Here is a 19,495-nt window from a genome sequence, read left to right as displayed (position 1 = left end):
TCCACATCAGTAGATCTGGAATTCCTAGTGTCTAGCTCCAAGATGCGGATTTTTAGCTCATCTTGCGAAGGAAGCAATTGTGCGTCCCGACATCACCATGTGCTTGATATTTGGCATGAAGAAATGCAAATCCATGTGCTGCTTGTGAGACAAGAGATAGTGACATTCTGCTAGGTAAGGATGTACCTTCATTCAGCATCGTCCTTAGAGATCCACACTGCATATACTCAATGACAATGTATGACTCATCAGATTTATGAATTAGCCCAAAAGTAGACATGATGTTAGGATGGTTGAGCTTCTTCAGACTTCTGATGACATTTCTTACATCTGGGTTAGTCGATTTTGTTGCAACTGCTTGTTTTTCTTGCCACATTACAAGATATACAATGCCATATTTTCCTTTACCAAGTGTTTCGCGCCAATCTACATCATTAAGGAGTATGTCACTCTCTTCTGAACTTTGTGGTATCTGAACAGACTCTACATTTTCAGAGACGGCTTCTTCTGCATTACTTGCTTCGATATCTATGCTGGCATCATCTACAGCTTTCACCAGAGATGCAGGACCTTTATCATGATCATTTTCCATAGACATTGTACCACTGCTACTACTACCACCACTACCATCTCCACTTTCTTCATCCTTTTGTTGTAGTAGTCTTTCATATTCTCCTATTATCTCTCCTCCACTTTCAGAACCACTATCATGATGACTATCTGCAGTCTTATAACTTGCTTCTGTACTCTCAGTACTCTCTACACCTTGTGCGATAGCTTTCATCTCTTCTTCCTCTGCTATTTTCTGTGCTACCTCTTCTGGTGCTGCTTCTTCCTGTGCACTTTGGGTAACAGAAACGGTAGATGTGACCCAGTCACTGACGTATTCTTCCTTTTTCTCTTCACCAGATGGGGGTAGGTTGTTCTCTTCTTCTTGTGTTGCACCTGCATCTGCACCTATACTGTAATATTCTTTCACGTTTTCAATCCTTTCTGCTGTTTTCTTGTAGCCATGGGTAGATGCAAATGCTTTGTATTTTCGTAACAGCTCAGAGGTCTCATTGGATGAGGCACCATCACTCACATCCTTTGGTTTCTGCTGTGACCCTTGGGCTGCACCACTTGTTTTCTGCTTTGGTTTTGGTAGTGGTCTAGATGGTATTATGCTTGGGAGCCGCTGGGTGACAGCAAGCAGGTTTTCAGAGTTAGCTGCTTCTTGATTTGTACTTGTCCTTCTTCGTGACTTTTTCTTTGATTGTCCCATTTTTGCCTCCTTTTCATCATACTCGAGAACTGCACAAATGATAAACAAATATAATATTAAAATAATCACAGGACAGTGAATAAATATATTAAGAGATTTCCAGTAAGCCCCTCCCTCTTATGTACAAACACATACTAGTTAAAACTAGCAAACAAGGACGGATTTTCCAATCTATTTAAATGAGGACTTCATATAGCCCAAAACAAGTTTTACAATGTGAGACATATTTGCTGTTACGTGAAATGCATTCTGGTCAATGTCCTCAGTTGTAGTTATTTACCAATGCATACCACACACTTAAAAAAATTGGGATTGTTTATCCACAAAAAAATGGAAAACCCTGAAAGATTATTACAAAATGTCAATTTGAACCACTTTCCTGAGACACTTTTAAACAAGATTTGAGATTGGTCGATCAAGAACATTGGCTGCGGCATAACTTCTTTGAGGTATATCATGAGCTCCCACCATTTAGTCAGGCTTGGGCATGCACACTGCATATCAGTTAGTACCTCACATGTATTTTGTTTCAATGTCAAGACATATCAAGGCATTAACAACTTTTATCTTAAAGCTGACAGGTTGGTGCCTAGATAGCACCCTTTTGATGCTGGCCCATTTCACAATTCCTGGGATGTGAAGTACAGGAGTTACTAGGGTCTGATTCAGACTTGACATGAGTTTTACATCAGCAAAGTAAAGCACACTCCTCAAATAATCTGCATATCTCTACCATATTTACTTGAAATTAGCCCAAACTGAAAGGAAACAAGCAAGTGTTGCTTACTATTTGAAATAGAAACAAGTAAAGCTTACCATATGGACATGCAGCACCAACATCGGTGAAATGGGTTTCATATACTGGTTTTCTTTTGCTGACTTTCATCCTGATGTCTATAGAACCTGTTAAAAGAACACAAGGATATGTTTTACCAAGTTTTCTCCATATTTCTTTTCACAGTAACTGGTATAAATTGTTAATGATGATCAATTACAAGCACATAGCCAATTATTTTATATTTACTTGGAAGATTATGTCATACAACACTTAGTAGGGATGCCTAATCAACTTCGAGCAATGCTGCAATTAATGCTTGAACAATATGAACATGCATCATTCGGATATCGTACTATCAACAAAAATATTGGATCAGCAAAAAATGTGTTTCATTGCCGGTCATCAAAAAGTCATCCATATAGTGTGTCCGATCAGTGGCACAGGTTTTCAAAAGAAGTGGGGGCAGGGTCAAGGCTTATATTAAGCAGGCACCCAGGCTTTTTTTACCCCATGGTTACCCAGTTTTGGCTCCTGTGTGTCCAATATTTTACACTACAAACTATAGGACCAGGAGCCATCTTTGTGACCCGAATCTCATTTTAGCTCCTACTTATATAAGGCCTGGGCAGGGTCTCCATTCCCCTGTAGCCCCAGGGTGCATTAAAAGTAGCTGTTCCCTTCTGCCCACACCACAGTGTGCAATTAAAGTGCTGCCTTTTTTACAGCCCATTCACACAAAAATAGATTTACACTCAATGGTAAACAATACACTTCTAAATGAACTTTCTGCTGCAAAGTTTTCTCCATATTTTTATTCACAGTAACTGGTTGCTCTTTATTACATCTAAGCATCAGACCCAATTTAAAGATTGCAATTAATGCTTTGCTATCATTATGCACCTACATAAATTATGCAAAACATTATTTGGTATACACACACCAAGTACTACTGAAATTACAATCCTTCTACATCCAGTACACATACGGTATCAAATGTGCATCCATTACAGGTCATTGATCCAATGGTTAAAATGGCATGGATCTACTCTCACTGCCACATCACTACAATCTTCAAAATGTTCATTGACATGGTTCTTTAACATCAATATTTGCACTTGCACTGAGTGACCTTTGAATATTTTAGGCACACAAACTCATTCTCAACAGCTTGAGGTCATTTTTTGAGCAATGATGCTATGATTGTTGACTAGAGACTAAGGAATTGTGCAGCCGGGATTGAGACTATTTTGGTTCCCTGGCCCTGCTGTTGAGTGTTTCTTACCATCTGTACTTGGCATGTAGGTATATGTAATGGCATTGCTGTGCAATCCATTAGATCGTACTTGCACTTTCACTTGAGTAGCTGATGCCATGTCTCTCTTATAGAAGGCTGGTGTATTTATGGTTACCAATCGCTACAAAATGAGGGAAAACATCAATAACAACAATATAGTTATAAGTAAGTCCAAAATATTCAGTAAAAACAACAATTTTAGAAAATTCAAATAGTACCAACTGATACAAGACCATTTCAAACTTTAATCAATTTAAATCATCAAACAATCATTATGATAATTATACTAAACAACATATATAAGTAATAAATACAGAGAGTACATAGATGATAAAATAAACAATACTTAGAAAAACACATAATGATGGGTAAAATGATGGATGTATGCATCATGGCGCTATTTTGAACTAACCGTTGACTTTTGCTGAACACTTTCATTCACTGTAGCTATGGTCTGCCATGAACTTGGTGGATCAGTAATGTTCAGAGAAAACAGCACATCAAAATCATCTAATGGGGGAAAGAACAAAATTGTGAAAATTAATTAGTCATCATCCACCTGTCATTTGGACCATAGTTTTTTTCCTGGAACAGATGCCAAAATACATTTATAGTTGTTGTAATTGTTTTATTCAACTCAGAAATACACCAAATTACTAAATAAAGCCATAAATCACTGTAGACTGCTGTAGCCTAATTAATGTTTTGGACAGAGAGTTTCATTCAAAAGGAGGGTCAAACTTCAATTTCTAGAGACAATGCAATGGACTACATCTAATTTGTTGCTCTGCTGAAGGAAGGCCAGCTCCATCATTTGCAGTAGATGTGGTAGCAACTGCCGCTCCACAGTTGAGACAGGAACAGGCACATAAAATAAGCTCGTTGTACTGAGGGGAAAAATTCAGGTTGTTGAGAACCTTGTCCCAGTTGGAGGAAATGTAAAAAGGTAAAGTCATGCCAGAGCAATGCTCACATGCCTAAGTGCCCACCACTTTTCCCTTGGTATTTTGACCTAAATTAACTTTTGTTTTTTGTGGGGATTTGGTGCTCTCTCCTTCACAAAAAGTCTGTTTTACGTTCCCAGCACTATATTATGCCATAACTCAATTATACATATGCATGGAGACAGACAATAGAGGTTAAGAGCCTTGCCTAAGGGCACAACACAATAGCACCACAGTCTGTGACCTCCGATTACGAGTCTTGGCCTGTACCGATAGTTCACTGAGACTGTGGAGGGGAAACAGGATAGAATTAAACATGCTGATTTAACATTACTGTTCAGATTTGGACCCCCAGATATTGTTGAGTGCGCATCTGCCCCCTGGTTACAAGATGTGATACAAAATTAATTGATCTCTTCTGCCGTTTCTGCTGAATCAAATTATTTTTTTCATAAAACAGACGGATATCAATGAATAAGTTTAAATGAAGGGCAACACCAACTAACCTTGTGTTCTTGCTACAACAAGTTTGACTTCTTGTCCTCCATTCACTGGTCCCTTGGACTCGGTCATCTGCAGAATGCGAGGCTCTTTCCTGATATGTTTACCTGGCAAAAAAAGATATTGTAAATCACAATAACTTCTAACTCTAACTGTCCCTAGTTATCAGGGATTGCCCCTGTCCAAGTGAAAAGGGGAATGTCCCTATTCTCAAATCTATGTGATATTAAATTAAACAGCATGCCTCCTAACTGATTGTGACGAATTTGAGATGTAAGGAGGCTTCCCTGGATCTTAAAAATACCCACTATATTTTTAAATATAGTGTATTAGGAACATTTAAAAATGTTCCTAATACATATGCCATGCTGTAGTGCACATGACACAGCTTTAGCTCAATTACATTCTGACTTTGGTATGAAGGCAGGTATGAAATCATCAGCAAAATGACCACTAAATAAGATAACATTAGTAACGGTTTCTAACAATGTCCTTAAGTCATGAGTTTTGATTGATAATTATTTTTTCTCTTTTGTAAGCACACTTTCATATTCAGTAGTATTACACAATCAACACAAGTTTCCTGTTATGCCAGCCTGACAGCCTTGTTTACCCTACATAATTTCTACTTACCTTTGTCACATAAGCTGATTGAGGTTATTGGGTGAAGTGGTATAATGAATAGATCTGGATTCCTGTCATCGGGTAGATATCCCACCACACGAAGTTGTACTCTACTCAGGTCATATTCTTCAGATTTTGTGGTGTGAAAGGTCACATCTGAAATACAAAAAGGATCCCATTTACCAAGCACTGCTAGTTATTTCTCATAATATCCACCTGTAAGCACCTGCTACTTGCAAAAAGCTATTTGCAAATGTTAGCTACCTCAATCAAGCAAAATGGTAAAATATTGCCAATATTGATTTCCTCAGGTTATAGACTGGTCCAACATGCAAACCTAGCTTTTTTAACCACCATCATTTGCATCATAACTTGCTCACTGTAGGTCACATATTGATGGGAGCTTGATGAAACTGTAAACATATGAAATGTCTTTACATATACCAACATTTCAAAATTGACATCTCCAGCTTTGTCCTCATTTCTCACATAGAGAAGTATGTGCTTCAATCCATGTCTGCTATGTATGTTTGTACCTTGCACCTTAAGGAGCTGCACTTTGATACGGAGACAGAATCGGTTTTTATGTAGAATATGGCAATATATCTTAAGTTTAATTTGATATCTCCAGCTTTGTTCTCATTTCTCACATAGAGGAGAATTGAATAATATTAAATCCATGCCTGGTAAGTATAATAATGGTACCTTGCTATGAGCTGCAGTGTTCAGACTGAACTGAACAGCATTTTATGTGGGTTGTGAATTGATATCTCCAGTTTTGATCTCATTTCTCAAAAAGTACTAAATAAGATTAAATCCACGCCTAGCATGTATAATACTAGCATTAGACTTAAAGCCATATTATAACATTTGCGGAGGAGAACGCCCTCAAAAAAAATTTTAATTCAGGTTTTTGCACGATTGTAATGTACTTTAGTAAACAAAGATTCTCTGCAAAAATCAAGACTTCAGGTGCTATAGTTTTGTCAAAATCCGAGATTTTGAATAAACCGCCTGAATCAGCGTTTTATTATTACGATGGAAATATTAGTCGAACGCGTATTCGATGTCAACACAGTACTACATACACGGCGTGCGTGACACACACACACATGCCAGAGGATTGTACCATATTACAACCGCCGGAGTAACATGCATTGGCGCTAGTAGTAAATTCAATTTTCTTTGCTGTACCTCACTTGTTCGGCTCAAAATTAAAAGGGAACATATCTGACAGTAAACGCTACCATTTTATGGAAAATAAATACTAATCTATTTTTAAAGAAATGTTATAATATGGCTTTAATAGACAAGGAGCAGCACTTTAGTGCTCACACTAAGGAATGTCGCACAAATCACAGAGATCAGAAGAGAATGACGAACAATTGCAGAAACCACCTGGTTATCAATTTCAATCCATTTCAATAAGTCCAAAACACTGGGATGACAGAAACTACTTTCTGTCACATTTCCATGACTGCTTACCAACAGAACAGCATAATCTGTGACCAACTCCTTACCAACAGAGCAGTGCCATCTGTGTCAAGCCCCAACAGGAAGCAGCAGATGATGAGTGGGAATTGGTCATTCAAGTTGAAAAGGTGCTAAATCTTAGCATAAAACTGTCATTGGAGGTATGTAACACCATTTGAAATTGTCAGTAATCCACGTAAAAGAATCCTCACAAGGTATTATATTCATATGCAAAATTGGTGAAAAATGCAAAAGGAGCACTGCTGAAAAAATGTGACTTCCAGCTCCATTCAATTGCATGTTTTAAGCATCCATATGAAGAGACATTCAATTGAACTTTTTATCCATTAGTCAATTCTGCTGAATGGGCTTTGTGGTGCTTATATCTTTCAAAGTGTATAACATACCTATACTTGTTACAAAATACAAAATTCTTAATTTTGATGACTTTTGTAGATTTTCTGATTTAGACAATTATTGATAGTGCATTAGTTTGCTGCATTGCTTGCACAAAATCTAGAATATTATTTAGCATGGTTTAGATCAAAACTTTAAAATCCTTAATTATAAAGCCTGGAATGTTTGTTTCATGCTTATCTTTTTCCCCTTCATTAGAAATTACAAATTATGTAAATTGATAGCTGATTAACAGTGATATTATGATATTATATGTTTTAACTAATAACATTACTTACCGGGACATATCTTCTGCATGTGTGTTTTTCGTTGATCTAGTTCTGCTCCTATATCTTGTCTCTCCACCCTAGCGATGCGTACATTTGGAAGTCTGTTAACATTGACAAAGTATACAATAAGTTATCATCAGAAAGCCTAATAGTAACATATATACTGCCTACAATACACCAGCTTTCAGGTGGAAAAAACACAATGCTAAGGGGAATGTTAAACAGTACTCAGAAATATATTGTCATCGAGTCTTATATTTATTCAATTGTCAGATTCAGAAGCACTTTAAAACTGGTATGATGATGTTGCCAAATGACCTTGTGATCAGACTTCAGAAAATTTAGAACTAAAATAGGGCACTTGTTAAACTCAGTAAATTTGTCCTTTCTATCCAAGACTAATGACTGAATTATAAAACAAGAATAGAAAAGACAAATAATAATATTGTTGCCTCAATTGAACATTCAAAACTGGAAATGTATTATTTGCTCTGTAACATTAAACCTTTTAGCCAGAACATATCTGGTTCATCTTTTGCACTTATGCATGTTGCAATGTGCAATACAAAAACAACTTTGTATTTTGCAAGTTGTTGCAACTTAACATACAATTTCAGTCACTGACTATATGGTACAGTATGCAGTAACAATAACTGATGACTTCCAAGTGTCCAATTACTTATGCAATATTATAGTAATTCCACCAGGTAATACTCCTCTTTCCTGTAACATCTGTAGACATTCTCCAATTATTTGTCATTTCTATTAAAAAACTTATAAAGGAAATAAGTTCACACACCTGATTGGTTGGCCAAGTGACTTAATGCGCAAGTGCTTACTGTAAACACCATGTAGACAGTTGAGCCCAACAAGCCTATTGGGGTGGAGACAGTTTGTACCCTCTTCACTCACAAGGCACACAATAATATGTATGGGGCCAGTGTAGTTCTTTACCTTCAAGAATACAAAATAGAAATTGGTGTTAGAATCTGCATATAAAATACAATATTTGTATAAGACACAATATTCTTAACACAACAAAAGCTAACAGTAATATGCCACACATGTACATCGAATCTCTTAAGGAATCTGATAGCAACATTTGCACAGTATTTTTTGTGGGACCTGAGAGCACATAAAACATGCTGAATACAAGGAATGTCCTTCTGATATCAAATCATTTTGATTTTTTTGAAATTCACAATATAATACAAATTCTATGGTTCAAAGTAAACTTTATAAATCTAATGATATTGTTAATTGTAAAGAGGACTGTTAAATGTCAAAAATATTAATTTTTAATAAATTGGCTATAAAATTTATATTGCAAATTTCAAAAAAATAAAAAATTGATATTACCAGGACATTCCTTGTATGTGTCGGATGTGGTCGCAGTATCAAATCGTGTGTGCGTAATGTTAATGATTTGATACTCCGACCAGTGAAATACATACATATGTTGCTACCGACCTCAAGGACAAGGTAAACCAATGTATACACACATGTGAATGAAGTAATGGCTGCCAAAAAATAAACAAGGACCAGTCTTGCCTCCTCGTCATCACAAATGACACGCATGATGGTAATGTATTATTCTATTGTGTTTCATTTGAGCATATTAAACTGCAACCAATCTGAGTAATAGAAGGTAAGAATGGAATTGTAGGTAATTGATTACTGCTGATCATCAGTTACTTTATTTATTTTGTGAAAAACCAATTCCATTCTAAATCAAATTTTCAAGTTTATAGTTTGGCTGTTGACTTGTTTGTTGATCACTATTGAATTTCAATCATCATGTTAAAAATCTTTCAAATTGGAAATGATTTCAATTAATATCTTCGTTCTTTCTGCAGGTATATACAAGTGCATCTTTGTGCTTTCTGCAGGTATATACAAGTGCAACTCTTCACCCTGTGTGCACGGAACATGTATTGACTGTATCTATGGTTATAAACGTATGTTCTCCAGGTTATTGGTCTCACTGTGCTATGAGTTTGTTTCATCAATTATCTGTTAACCAGATATATTAATACTTACACGAATAGTAACATCTGAACTGATGCCACCATGCTGCCCTTTCAGTTTGCTATTCTGAGTTAAAGCTCCTGCACTTTGGCCAGACGAAAACTGCAATCCTTCTGATACTGGTGCACTGGTGAAGCATATCTCAACATTCTCTGGTGGTTCCTTAGGCACATGGTATGTTTTTTGCATGTACTCCTCTTTGGCATTCTGATACACCCTGTACTTCTGTAACAGACTTGAGTTGGTTTCAGGTATGATGGTCATGTTGCAATCATCAGCTCTGGACAAGGTTTGATTACGCATTGGATGGTGAACAGATTGCTCAGGCAGAAGAGTTGTTGCTGCAGTCACTACAGCTGGTCTTACCATAGCACTGTCTGTCTCAAGGAGATCATCTGACATATCATCTGATACTAGAAATGCAAGTAATAAAATGTTATGTTTCATCAAAAAAAGTTAAAAGCAACAACTTGTAGCCTTTGAGATATGCAAAAAAACCCAACATGCAGGAAAATGTAGCGAAGCTAGTATTCTACTGTAAACATTCGCCTAATGGCCCTATAGGCTCCCTTGACATAACTGTAATTTTAGACACAAACTAAAAGTGCCCTCCCATAAAAATCCCACCAGCAAATAAGGACAAATACCCTTAATTCTTGTTGGGATTTTTAGAGGAGGGAGCTCTCTATTTGTACATGAAATTTACCCCAAGGCAAAGGAGCACAGGAGCGCCATTAGGCGAACATTTACGGTATATAAATTGTACCTAAGGCACAAAACTGACACTCTTAGCGTAATTTTAAAAGCATATTAAGGGTCTTGCTGACATACCAATACCTCAAAATTTTAACCTCAAATGACCTTTACTTGATTTTTAACAGTTCCCCTCCTCCTCAGGTTTATGTACACAGCTTGAGTCAAATCAGAGCAATTTTAAAATTTGCCACCAAGTGGCAAAGTCCAGCATTATCTCTTAATGAGGCACTAATTGTTCCATGAAGTTCAGACGAAATTGCTAAGCTCACCTACCATATATTTTCCTAAAATGCAGTCACAATACTTTTTAATTACCGTAACCACTCGGGTATAAGCCCACCCCCTAGATGGCAGATTTCACTTCAAAAATGGGGGTGGGCTTATAACCGAGGAAAACTAGTGCTGGAATTTTAAAATAAGAACAATTATCCCTCATCTGTATATGCCCAATGTACCAGTAATTTCTATCTTTTATGTCAATTTCTTAAAATTGTAAGTGTGGAATGTTAATTATCAACTGATATGTTTTTAATTTGTTCTTAAATATGAGAGCAAAGCATTGACTTGGCCAAAATTTAGTACTGGGCTTATACCTGAGTGCACCCTTGTTCCCAGAATGTTTTGAAAAATAGGGGGTGGGCTTATAGCCGAAGGTGGGCTTATACCCGGGTGGTTACGGTATATGCAATGGTACACATTAATTTTAAAAACAAACTCTCATTGCATACAAAGCATGGTAGGCTATTTTGTTATCCAAACGTAACAATCCAATATAGTGCATTTATCATAGTATTACAAAGAGCTATTTAGTTCTGATAATCTCAGAAGATAACTTCTTTGAATAATACATAAAAGAACATCTAAACCACTAGAAAACAATAACAAACCCCACAATTGGGAAACAATACATAAAAAACCTACCGTCATCCAAATTGGGATCACTTGCATGGGTTACACTTTGTCCATGCGTTGATTTCACAGTGGTATTCAGGGTTTCCTCTGTGGGGGCCTTTTCTCTTTGTAAATGCATCTTCTGCAGATATGAACTCCACTCAGGAAAGGTTAGAACTCTGTACCCTCCTTCAGCTTTGGTATCCAAAATAGGACACTGCGGTTCTTTGCAGTAGACATGTCCATCTTGGAAAATGTCAACTGTCAGCACAACTACTCGTCGACGTGAACTGTGTGGTGTTCCTATGACATCAATGAATCTGATCCTCCATTGAATGTTTTCTTGTGGTACAATGGAACCCTGTCCTAATCGCAACCAAAACATTCCTTTCATGGTTCTGTCAACAGTGTCTGTTATCTGTTGCTTTTGTTCCGTGTGCAGGACTCCATTTACAACACCGTCATCATCAATGCCAAAGTATATGCGACCGCCACGTGTGTTGGCAAAAGCGGATACATATTTAGCTACGGATTCAACATTAAAGCATGTGGAGAAGTCCTCTTCACAGGAATCTATGAACTCACACGTGTCAGCTTCAGAATCTGGAATGAGAATGCTCTGTCTATATGCAAGTTCTTCAGGCAGACTAGAAAACTTCCTTGTAATCCTAGAGATGAAATATTTTACAAGCTCATCAGTTTGTAAAATCTCTATGTTAATGGTCCCATGACGTGTATATACATGTGAGAATGCCAAAATGCACACCTGTTGCACCGGTGCAATAGTGATCCTACGTAATTCATCCGAAGTTGATCCATGAATGGTGCAATTCTCAGACTGCTTCCTTGCTTCTAGCATGCTACGTATCTTGTTGTCAAAGTGGTCGCTTGCTACACTCTTTACCTTTGTTTTGTTGGTAAGAACAATATTGCCACCCCTATGCGAATTGAGGACAGCTATGGTAATAATGAAGGTACGATTGATGCTTTTTTCCATTTCTGCATAATCCACATCAATGCTAAGACATCTGGGAAAGAAGCACATTTAAAACTGAAAATAAGACCTATGGTGTAGCATCTGACAATGTTTATTCTAATATAAATTCAATGTAGAATTACACAAATTTTGCTTATCTGCATTTTTCATTTTTCTGTCCTTTGCTCAGTCCTTTTTATGGCTAGATATCAGAGATTAGAATGTACAGAGGTTAATGTATTTTTCAACAACTCCTCCTATACCTTTGTACAGGAGCCAACCGTTGTTAATCTGTGATGAATCCACACTTTTACTGAAGCGTATACACAAACGCGAACGAGACTATGCATTCTGCGAGAGTGCGTAAAATTCATCATGCCTGTAACCTGTGTGCATATGCAAGCTTTACAAGTTGAATTCAGTATTTTGCCGATAGCGGCTAAACATTGCTGTTTTATTCTGTAGTTTTATTGTTGATATCAACAGAGAAATCATCGAAGTTTTTGTAAGGCCGAGTGGCAATGATTAACTGACATTCCTCATGAAATAATCATGTGAATTATTTGATCTTTAGCTTCTTTTTGTTGTTGAAAGGGATTCAATCATGTTTCACCGTTGCTCATCACCATTTAACAACTCGCGTCTGGTGTGTCAACGCGGCCACATCATTCTTAAAAGGTGATGAACAACTGTGAAACATGATTGAATCCCTGAATCAATATTTTTTCAACCCAACCTGAAAACAGCTTATTCATCATAAAATCAAATATCATACAGCAAAATAATTGAAATACATACCTATGAAGCTTATCATCATCATCTTGAAGGCATGTTGGTACACTATGAGCGCCAGCTTCATGTTCATGGTGACCCACTGGGATATCTACTTTGGGCGTGTCATATTGCTGTGGTTCACCAATTGGTTTGGTACCCTCCTTACATAGGTTTGCATCCTCTGATTCCGATTCTTCTACTTGTCCTACACTAGACAGTGGTTGTGTCTCTTGAACCATGTCATGTACCTTTGCATACTCTTGCGCCACTACATTCAAACAAAGGAAATTAACATTTATCACAACTGCTAAAATATCATTTGAAAAAATTTGTGTGAACAAATCCAATTGATTATTTGGCAAAATGATGTGAAACATACCTGCAATGACGTTTCGAAATCGACTAACCAATTCTCCCAGTCTTCCTCGTCTGCTTCCTGTTGGAGCTTGACGCTGGTGGCGCTGTGGTGGCAGACTGGCAGAATTGGTCGGTCGATTTGAGAAACGTTGTTGCTGTATTTGATGATGCAATGATTTCTTTCACTTTTCAGAAGCATATTTTCCTATTTATTTTTTTATGGGACAATGCAAATATTGAAATAGCCAAAGATAACACAAAGTAATCATTTTGTAGATATGAACACTGTCATGGAAAATATTATCACTATGTGCTGAGACTGTTCCAGATGTCACAAAAACAAAAAAACTAAATATTAAAAAATAATTTTCTGTATTTTTAATTGATTAAATTTTATTCAGAAAATAATTTAACATAATTATGTATATATCAAACAAATCAGTCAGATGAAACAATGAGATTTGTACAAGACTGATTTCAGTATGTGTTCCAATTTTTGGTAAACATAGGATTTCCCTTTTCCCATTAATAACCAATACATATAACTTTCATTCCCAGTTATATTAGGTACAACTATAGTGTTACTTTCCAGTCCTATTGCAAATTAATACCTTCCATCCTTTTTTACTTAAAAATTTAGTTCCATATCATTTTAGAAAAGAGGATTTACAAAAAATTAAACTACTGTAAACATAGACCATAAAGATGCAAAATCATTTCATTTTATTTGTTGTTAACTGTAAATACTTACATTTGTCTACATTTTCCAAAATGTAGTCTACTGATGGTCGCTTTTTGTATTTCTTGTCCCAGCACTTCATAAGCACAATCTTCAGCTCTGGTTGATTAGATGGAACAGGAGGGCGCTTACCATCAACAAGCGCAGACATCACAACATAATCTGCTCTCATATCTCCAAATGGTACTTGCTTGGTAGTGATCTCCCATATGACTGTGCCTAGTGAAAATATATCAGACTTGGGTGAACGTATCTGTTCATTTACTACCTCTGGTGCCATCCAACGACAAGAAGCTCTTGCACAGGTACTCTTTGTCTTCTCCATTTCCTTCACAAGTTCAAAGTTGCCAAGCTTCAATGTGTCGTCATGCATAATATAGAAGTGGGAAGACCTGATATCCTTGTGGACTACGCCCCTATTCTGCAAATATTGCACTGCTAGACAAGCCTGTTTTACCCACTTATGATACAGCGATACGGGAAGGAAATTATTTCTGCTATCCAGATGAGAACGTAAATCTCCTTTGTCTGCATACTCCATGATAATGAGGACTCCGGGGTCATCGTCTATCATTCCAAAGTATTTGATGAGATTTTTGTGGTCAAATTTCTGAATTAAACGCACTTCTTCCAAATCAAATGATCTAACTTTCTTTGCAATGCAATCAGCTCTTTCATTGCCTGAACATAAACTTGCTTTCCACGTTGCAAACCCACGTTTGGATATGTGTTGAACCAACTCAATCATTTTCCCATTAAATTCATATGCTTTTCCATTCTCTGTGTCTAATGGATCCAAGACCTGCAAAAATATATTGAATGATTATAAAATATAATAAAAAATATGTATTACAAAGAACACAAGTTGCCTGTATTTGTAAAATGAACTCTATGAATGGTTACCTAAACCTAAAACTAATATGTACTCCAGTGATTTCCAAATAAGTTAGTCATTTTACATTGATTCAAAGTTGTGTATCAGGAAGCAAGAACACATTACATAAATGCATTTCAAATAAATGCTTACACTAACTGTTCCTATATATAATTCTCATACACAACATGTACATTTGAAAGAACGAGTGCATCTCACAAGCATATGATGTGGTAAACGAATAAAGAATGAGGCGGCCTATATGCTTCACCCTTGAAGGGTGTAAGGCAATGCAGAAACTAAAATTATATATATGAAAATCATAAATAAATAATTCAAGCCCCCCCCAAAAAAATTATGATTTAAGGCCTCAGATAGCGACATCTTCACATTTTTTGTGGGACCTGAGAGAAACATAAGAGAAACTGCACAGGATAATTCATGCCTAATCTTCAATATGAAAGGTCAAAATTTTCAATTTGACCATCAACTTTTCATCCCGCTACATACACTTGAAGTACATTATACAATTTATAGGACTAGTATTAAATTTCAAAAATATCAACTTTTAATCATTTGCCATAAAATGTGTAATTGTGTATTATATCGCAAATTTCAAAAATCAAAATTATTTGATATCAGAAGGACAGTCCTTGTTTTAAAAATGCAATTTGATATGTCTGATGTGCTCTTAGGTTCCACAAAAAATATGTGAAAATGTCGCTATAAATGACTTTATTAACTGTGGTCTGTATTAAACCTTAATGTCAGATATTTTGCATAGGTTACAGGTACATGCCTGTAGGGTACACACAAGTAAATAGGAATCCCCTATACCCTTTGGAGGAAAAATCAGTGTTTCAAAAAGAGAGAAAGAGTGCAATGGCACTTAAAGTAGTACATTAGAAAAGGCTTAAAACCCAACTATTAGGCCCTGATTCATATTTAATCCTCATTTTAATACACCTGGGTATTAGATTGTGTGTGAAAAATTAGCAGGATCTGACTTTTTATGAAGATTTGGCTAAGCTTTCAAAATGTGTAACATTTCAGAAACACTGCTATTTTCAAGCTGCCGTAATCTGTATGACGTATTTGCCATTTGCACAGATCCTATATATAGTAACAGTACTTGTACATTATTGGATAAGGTCAAAAAATAAATATAGTAACAGACCAACAGTACCTGAAACACATTGTTGGATATGTACAAGGAAAAAATATAGCAACAGTTCTTACACATTGTTGGATAAGCTCAAGAAATAAATATAGCAACAGACCAACAGTCCTTGCACATAATTTAATGGATAAGCTCAAGAAATAAATATAGCAACAGACCAACAGTCCTTGCACATTGTTGGATAAGCTCAAGAAATAAATATAGCATCAGTACTTGTATATTGTTGGATAAGCTCATGAAATAAATATAGTAACAGACCAACAGTACTTACACATTGTTGGATATGTACAAGGAAAAAATATAGCAACAGTACTTGTATATTGTTGGATAAGCTTCAAATCATACCTTGATAATGTCAGACTCCAATTCTGATTTTTCTTCTTTTGAGAGGAATTCTGGATAACATGTATCCAATTTACTCACAAAATTGTTCATCTTCTTGGCGATTGTTTGACCAATAGCAACTTTACATCCACGTTTGGTATGTGATATTGCAACTTGGTAAACCTGAAATATGTAAATTGAGAGTATTGAAAACAATCCTTGTTGGAATAACATTTCTTTAAATACAAGATTATCGACAGATGTGACAAAACAAAAGGCAATTTATAATGACACTGATGATGATGATGCGAAAAATCAAGCAGCTCAACCACCAAAAAATGATGGTTTTAGGGTAGAATACATGTATATCATAAACTTTTAGAAAAAATTGTGCTTTGAATGAATGATGTTTTAACCATGAGAAAATGATAGAATAATAGGAACTTGATTTAGTGGTGTGATCCCTGCTAACACTACTTTCTGCACATAATTTGATAGTAACACGGTGGTGGGGTAGAGTAGGGTGGTGGTGTATAAGGGTAGGGTAAGGTGGTAGGGGTAGTAAGGGTAGTAGGGTAGGTTGCAGTGGGGTAGGGTAGGGTTGTGGGGAAAGTTGGGTCAGGGTGTGATGTAGGGTTAGTTAGGGTGGGGTAGGATGGTGGTAGGGTGGGGCAGTGGGGTCAGGGTTTGGTTGGGTAAGATGATAGGGTGGTGGAGTAGTACAGGGTGGTGGGGTGGTAGGATAGTAGAGTCAGGGTGGGGTGTTAGGGTGGTAAGGTAGTTAGGGGTAACCAGGAGATCTCGACCTCATTAGATTTTAAGTGCAAATTATGATAATTAAGTAGCTAATTTGTTTAATTTATCCATATCAAGCAAAATAACCTTGTAAACAAGATTATCTGGAGATCTGTAATGGGTTACAATGATGTAAATTATGGGTAACAATGATACTAATCATGCTAATCGTGTCGTGTCGGGTCGTGTAGTGTTGGTGTGTTCAAAAGGTGTAGGTTTCTTAACACAATATAATATCTCACGAGAGGTTCTTGCATTGTCCATTGTCTCGTTGAAGAACAGTGTTCCCCTATTAGTCTTATTATTGTTTATGTTCCTTTTAGTTAAAAGGGGAGGGGCAAATACCGGGGGAGGGCGGTATAGAAAATATTTATTTACGTTTGAGGGTACCGAATTAGTAAATAAAGAAATTTCCTCATGTCAATCAATGATAGTGTTAAACATCATTCTCTTTCAAAGCATGTGTTTCACACTATTTCCTCATTGGGAATCTAATGAGGAAAGAAAGGTGCCAAAAAGTATAGGCATAAACTATCAAGGCTTATAAATACATCTTCAAATGGATTGTTTCTCTTTTCCCTTAACTGAGAGTATGACTGTCAAAACTAAATCAACTAAATGTATCACCACTGATTTACTTATTGAGCATGACATTGATGCATTTGATCCTAATTATTCTAATTTTTGGAAAACTCTTGAGATTTCTGTTGTATCAAATTTTCTACAGTCTTATTTTAAATCTGATGCCCCAGACTCTGTTTTGAATACCCTTTCCAACTGTCAGTTGGTTGAGAGTAATAAAATTGTGGGATTTATCCAAGGAAAAAATTAACAATAATTTAAATTGGTCTGACTTCCATCTTAAAGACCTCATTTGGTAGAATAAGAAGGTTCAGTTAAAATCTAAAAAGTTTTCTTCTACTCAGTTTGGGTGGAAAAGGGCATTCTCATATTATCTGATCTCAATAGAGGCTACAATTATATCAGAACATTTCATTATTGAATATGACATTACTATTGATGACAGGAGAAAGTACAACTCTTTGATGAATGGTATTTTTCTTGACTGGTTTCAAACCCTAAGAATATTCAAGAGAATGAGTTTGATAATATTTGTGGTACTCTTCTTGAAGCTTTGAAAGTTTTAAGATATATTTATTCCATTCTTAGGGAAACTTCTTCAACAGAAAATACTGAGTCTAAATGGATTGAATATCTTGATGTTGTTGGAGGTTGATTGGAATTTATTTCATATTAACAACTACATGTATGCACTATTAAAACTCAGCTGAGATCATTCTACTTCAAAACTTTTCACTGAGCTATACATACAGAATGCAAATTACTTTCTTCATAAAATTGGCAGAGCTGAGTCTTCAAATTGTTATTTCTATAACTAATTCACTGCAACAATTTCCCACATGTTGTGTGATTGTGGAAAAATCTCCTCATTGTGGGACATACTTTGTTTTTATATACTAGAGTCAGTCAGTATGTAATGAGAGCAGACTGGTAACCCCATATATGGATTATTTTCATGGCATTACGTAACAGCATTAGCATAAAATCAATGGTCTAGAGTCACTGGCTGAAAATGAGTTGTTTTTGTTAAAAGGGACGTACATAACAGGCTGAATGAGGAATTGCTGTATATTTGAGATTTTCTCAGGAATTAATGTATGGAGAGTGCTGCCTTTTGGAAAAGTAGTAGAACACAAAATTCCAGCTCATACAACAATCTTTGATGGGCTGGAAAGGTTTTAGTTTTAGTTTATTTATAATGTGTGGTCAAATATGTTTTATTTTGGAGAAAAACAAGGCTTTTCTTTCTATAAACATTTTGATAATGCCAACAATAGCAAATGTGGATTTTTTTTGCCAGTTCTGTTGACTAACCCCCAATCATTAAGATGCGAGTCTCCCAAGAAAATATTGAAACCATGATTAAAATATACCTGTTATTCTACTATTGTTACATTTTTACAAAAAGTAGTGGGTACAGAGAGAGAGAGAGAGGGGTCATTGTTTGAGTGAGAAGGATGACTCATGCTATGCCACTGGTGGGTAGGGAGGGGTATAAGAATAGGGTAAAGTGGTTAACCAAAAAAATAGTTTTACTAATGAATATACACAATATACACCACCTTTGCACCTGTTTTATCCCATAGAATAAGACTGAAGGTATTTTGTGAGAGCAAGTGATCACAAAAGGTGAGACTAGAGGACCATCTTGTTAT

General features: G+C 36.2%; 1 protein-coding gene across 1 annotated transcript in view; it reads right to left on the bottom strand.

Annotated features, from left to right (window-relative positions):
* Positions 1 to 52: 52 nt before the first annotated feature.
* The window catches only part of LOC140152653 (uncharacterized), a 28,230-nt gene continuing 8,787 nt past the window's right edge, over positions 53 to 19,495 (bottom strand). The window contains exons 5-17 of the mRNA XM_072175092.1: positions 16,485 to 16,646; positions 14,098 to 14,887; positions 13,014 to 13,257; positions 11,270 to 12,267; positions 9,605 to 10,005; positions 8,364 to 8,518; positions 7,574 to 7,665; positions 5,415 to 5,561; positions 4,787 to 4,888; positions 3,749 to 3,846; positions 3,325 to 3,457; positions 2,081 to 2,167; positions 53 to 1,293 (exon numbers count right to left, since the gene is read on the bottom strand). Coding sequence (XP_072031193.1) covers positions 53 to 1,293; positions 2,081 to 2,167; positions 3,325 to 3,457; positions 3,749 to 3,846; positions 4,787 to 4,888; positions 5,415 to 5,561; positions 7,574 to 7,665; positions 8,364 to 8,518; positions 9,605 to 10,005; positions 11,270 to 12,267; positions 13,014 to 13,257; positions 14,098 to 14,887; positions 16,485 to 16,646 — 4,650 coding nt within the window. The remainder of the gene's footprint in view (positions 1,294 to 2,080; positions 2,168 to 3,324; positions 3,458 to 3,748; positions 3,847 to 4,786; positions 4,889 to 5,414; positions 5,562 to 7,573; positions 7,666 to 8,363; positions 8,519 to 9,604; positions 10,006 to 11,269; positions 12,268 to 13,013; positions 13,258 to 14,097; positions 14,888 to 16,484; positions 16,647 to 19,495) is intronic.

The sequence above is a fragment of the Amphiura filiformis genome, chromosome 5 (genome assembly GCF_039555335.1).
Source record: "Amphiura filiformis chromosome 5, Afil_fr2py, whole genome shotgun sequence".
Taxonomy (NCBI): Eukaryota; Metazoa; Echinodermata; class Ophiuroidea; order Amphilepidida; family Amphiuridae; genus Amphiura; species Amphiura filiformis.
The sequence above is the reverse complement of the archived record's forward strand: the minus strand, read 5'-3'. Positions and strand labels throughout refer to the sequence as shown.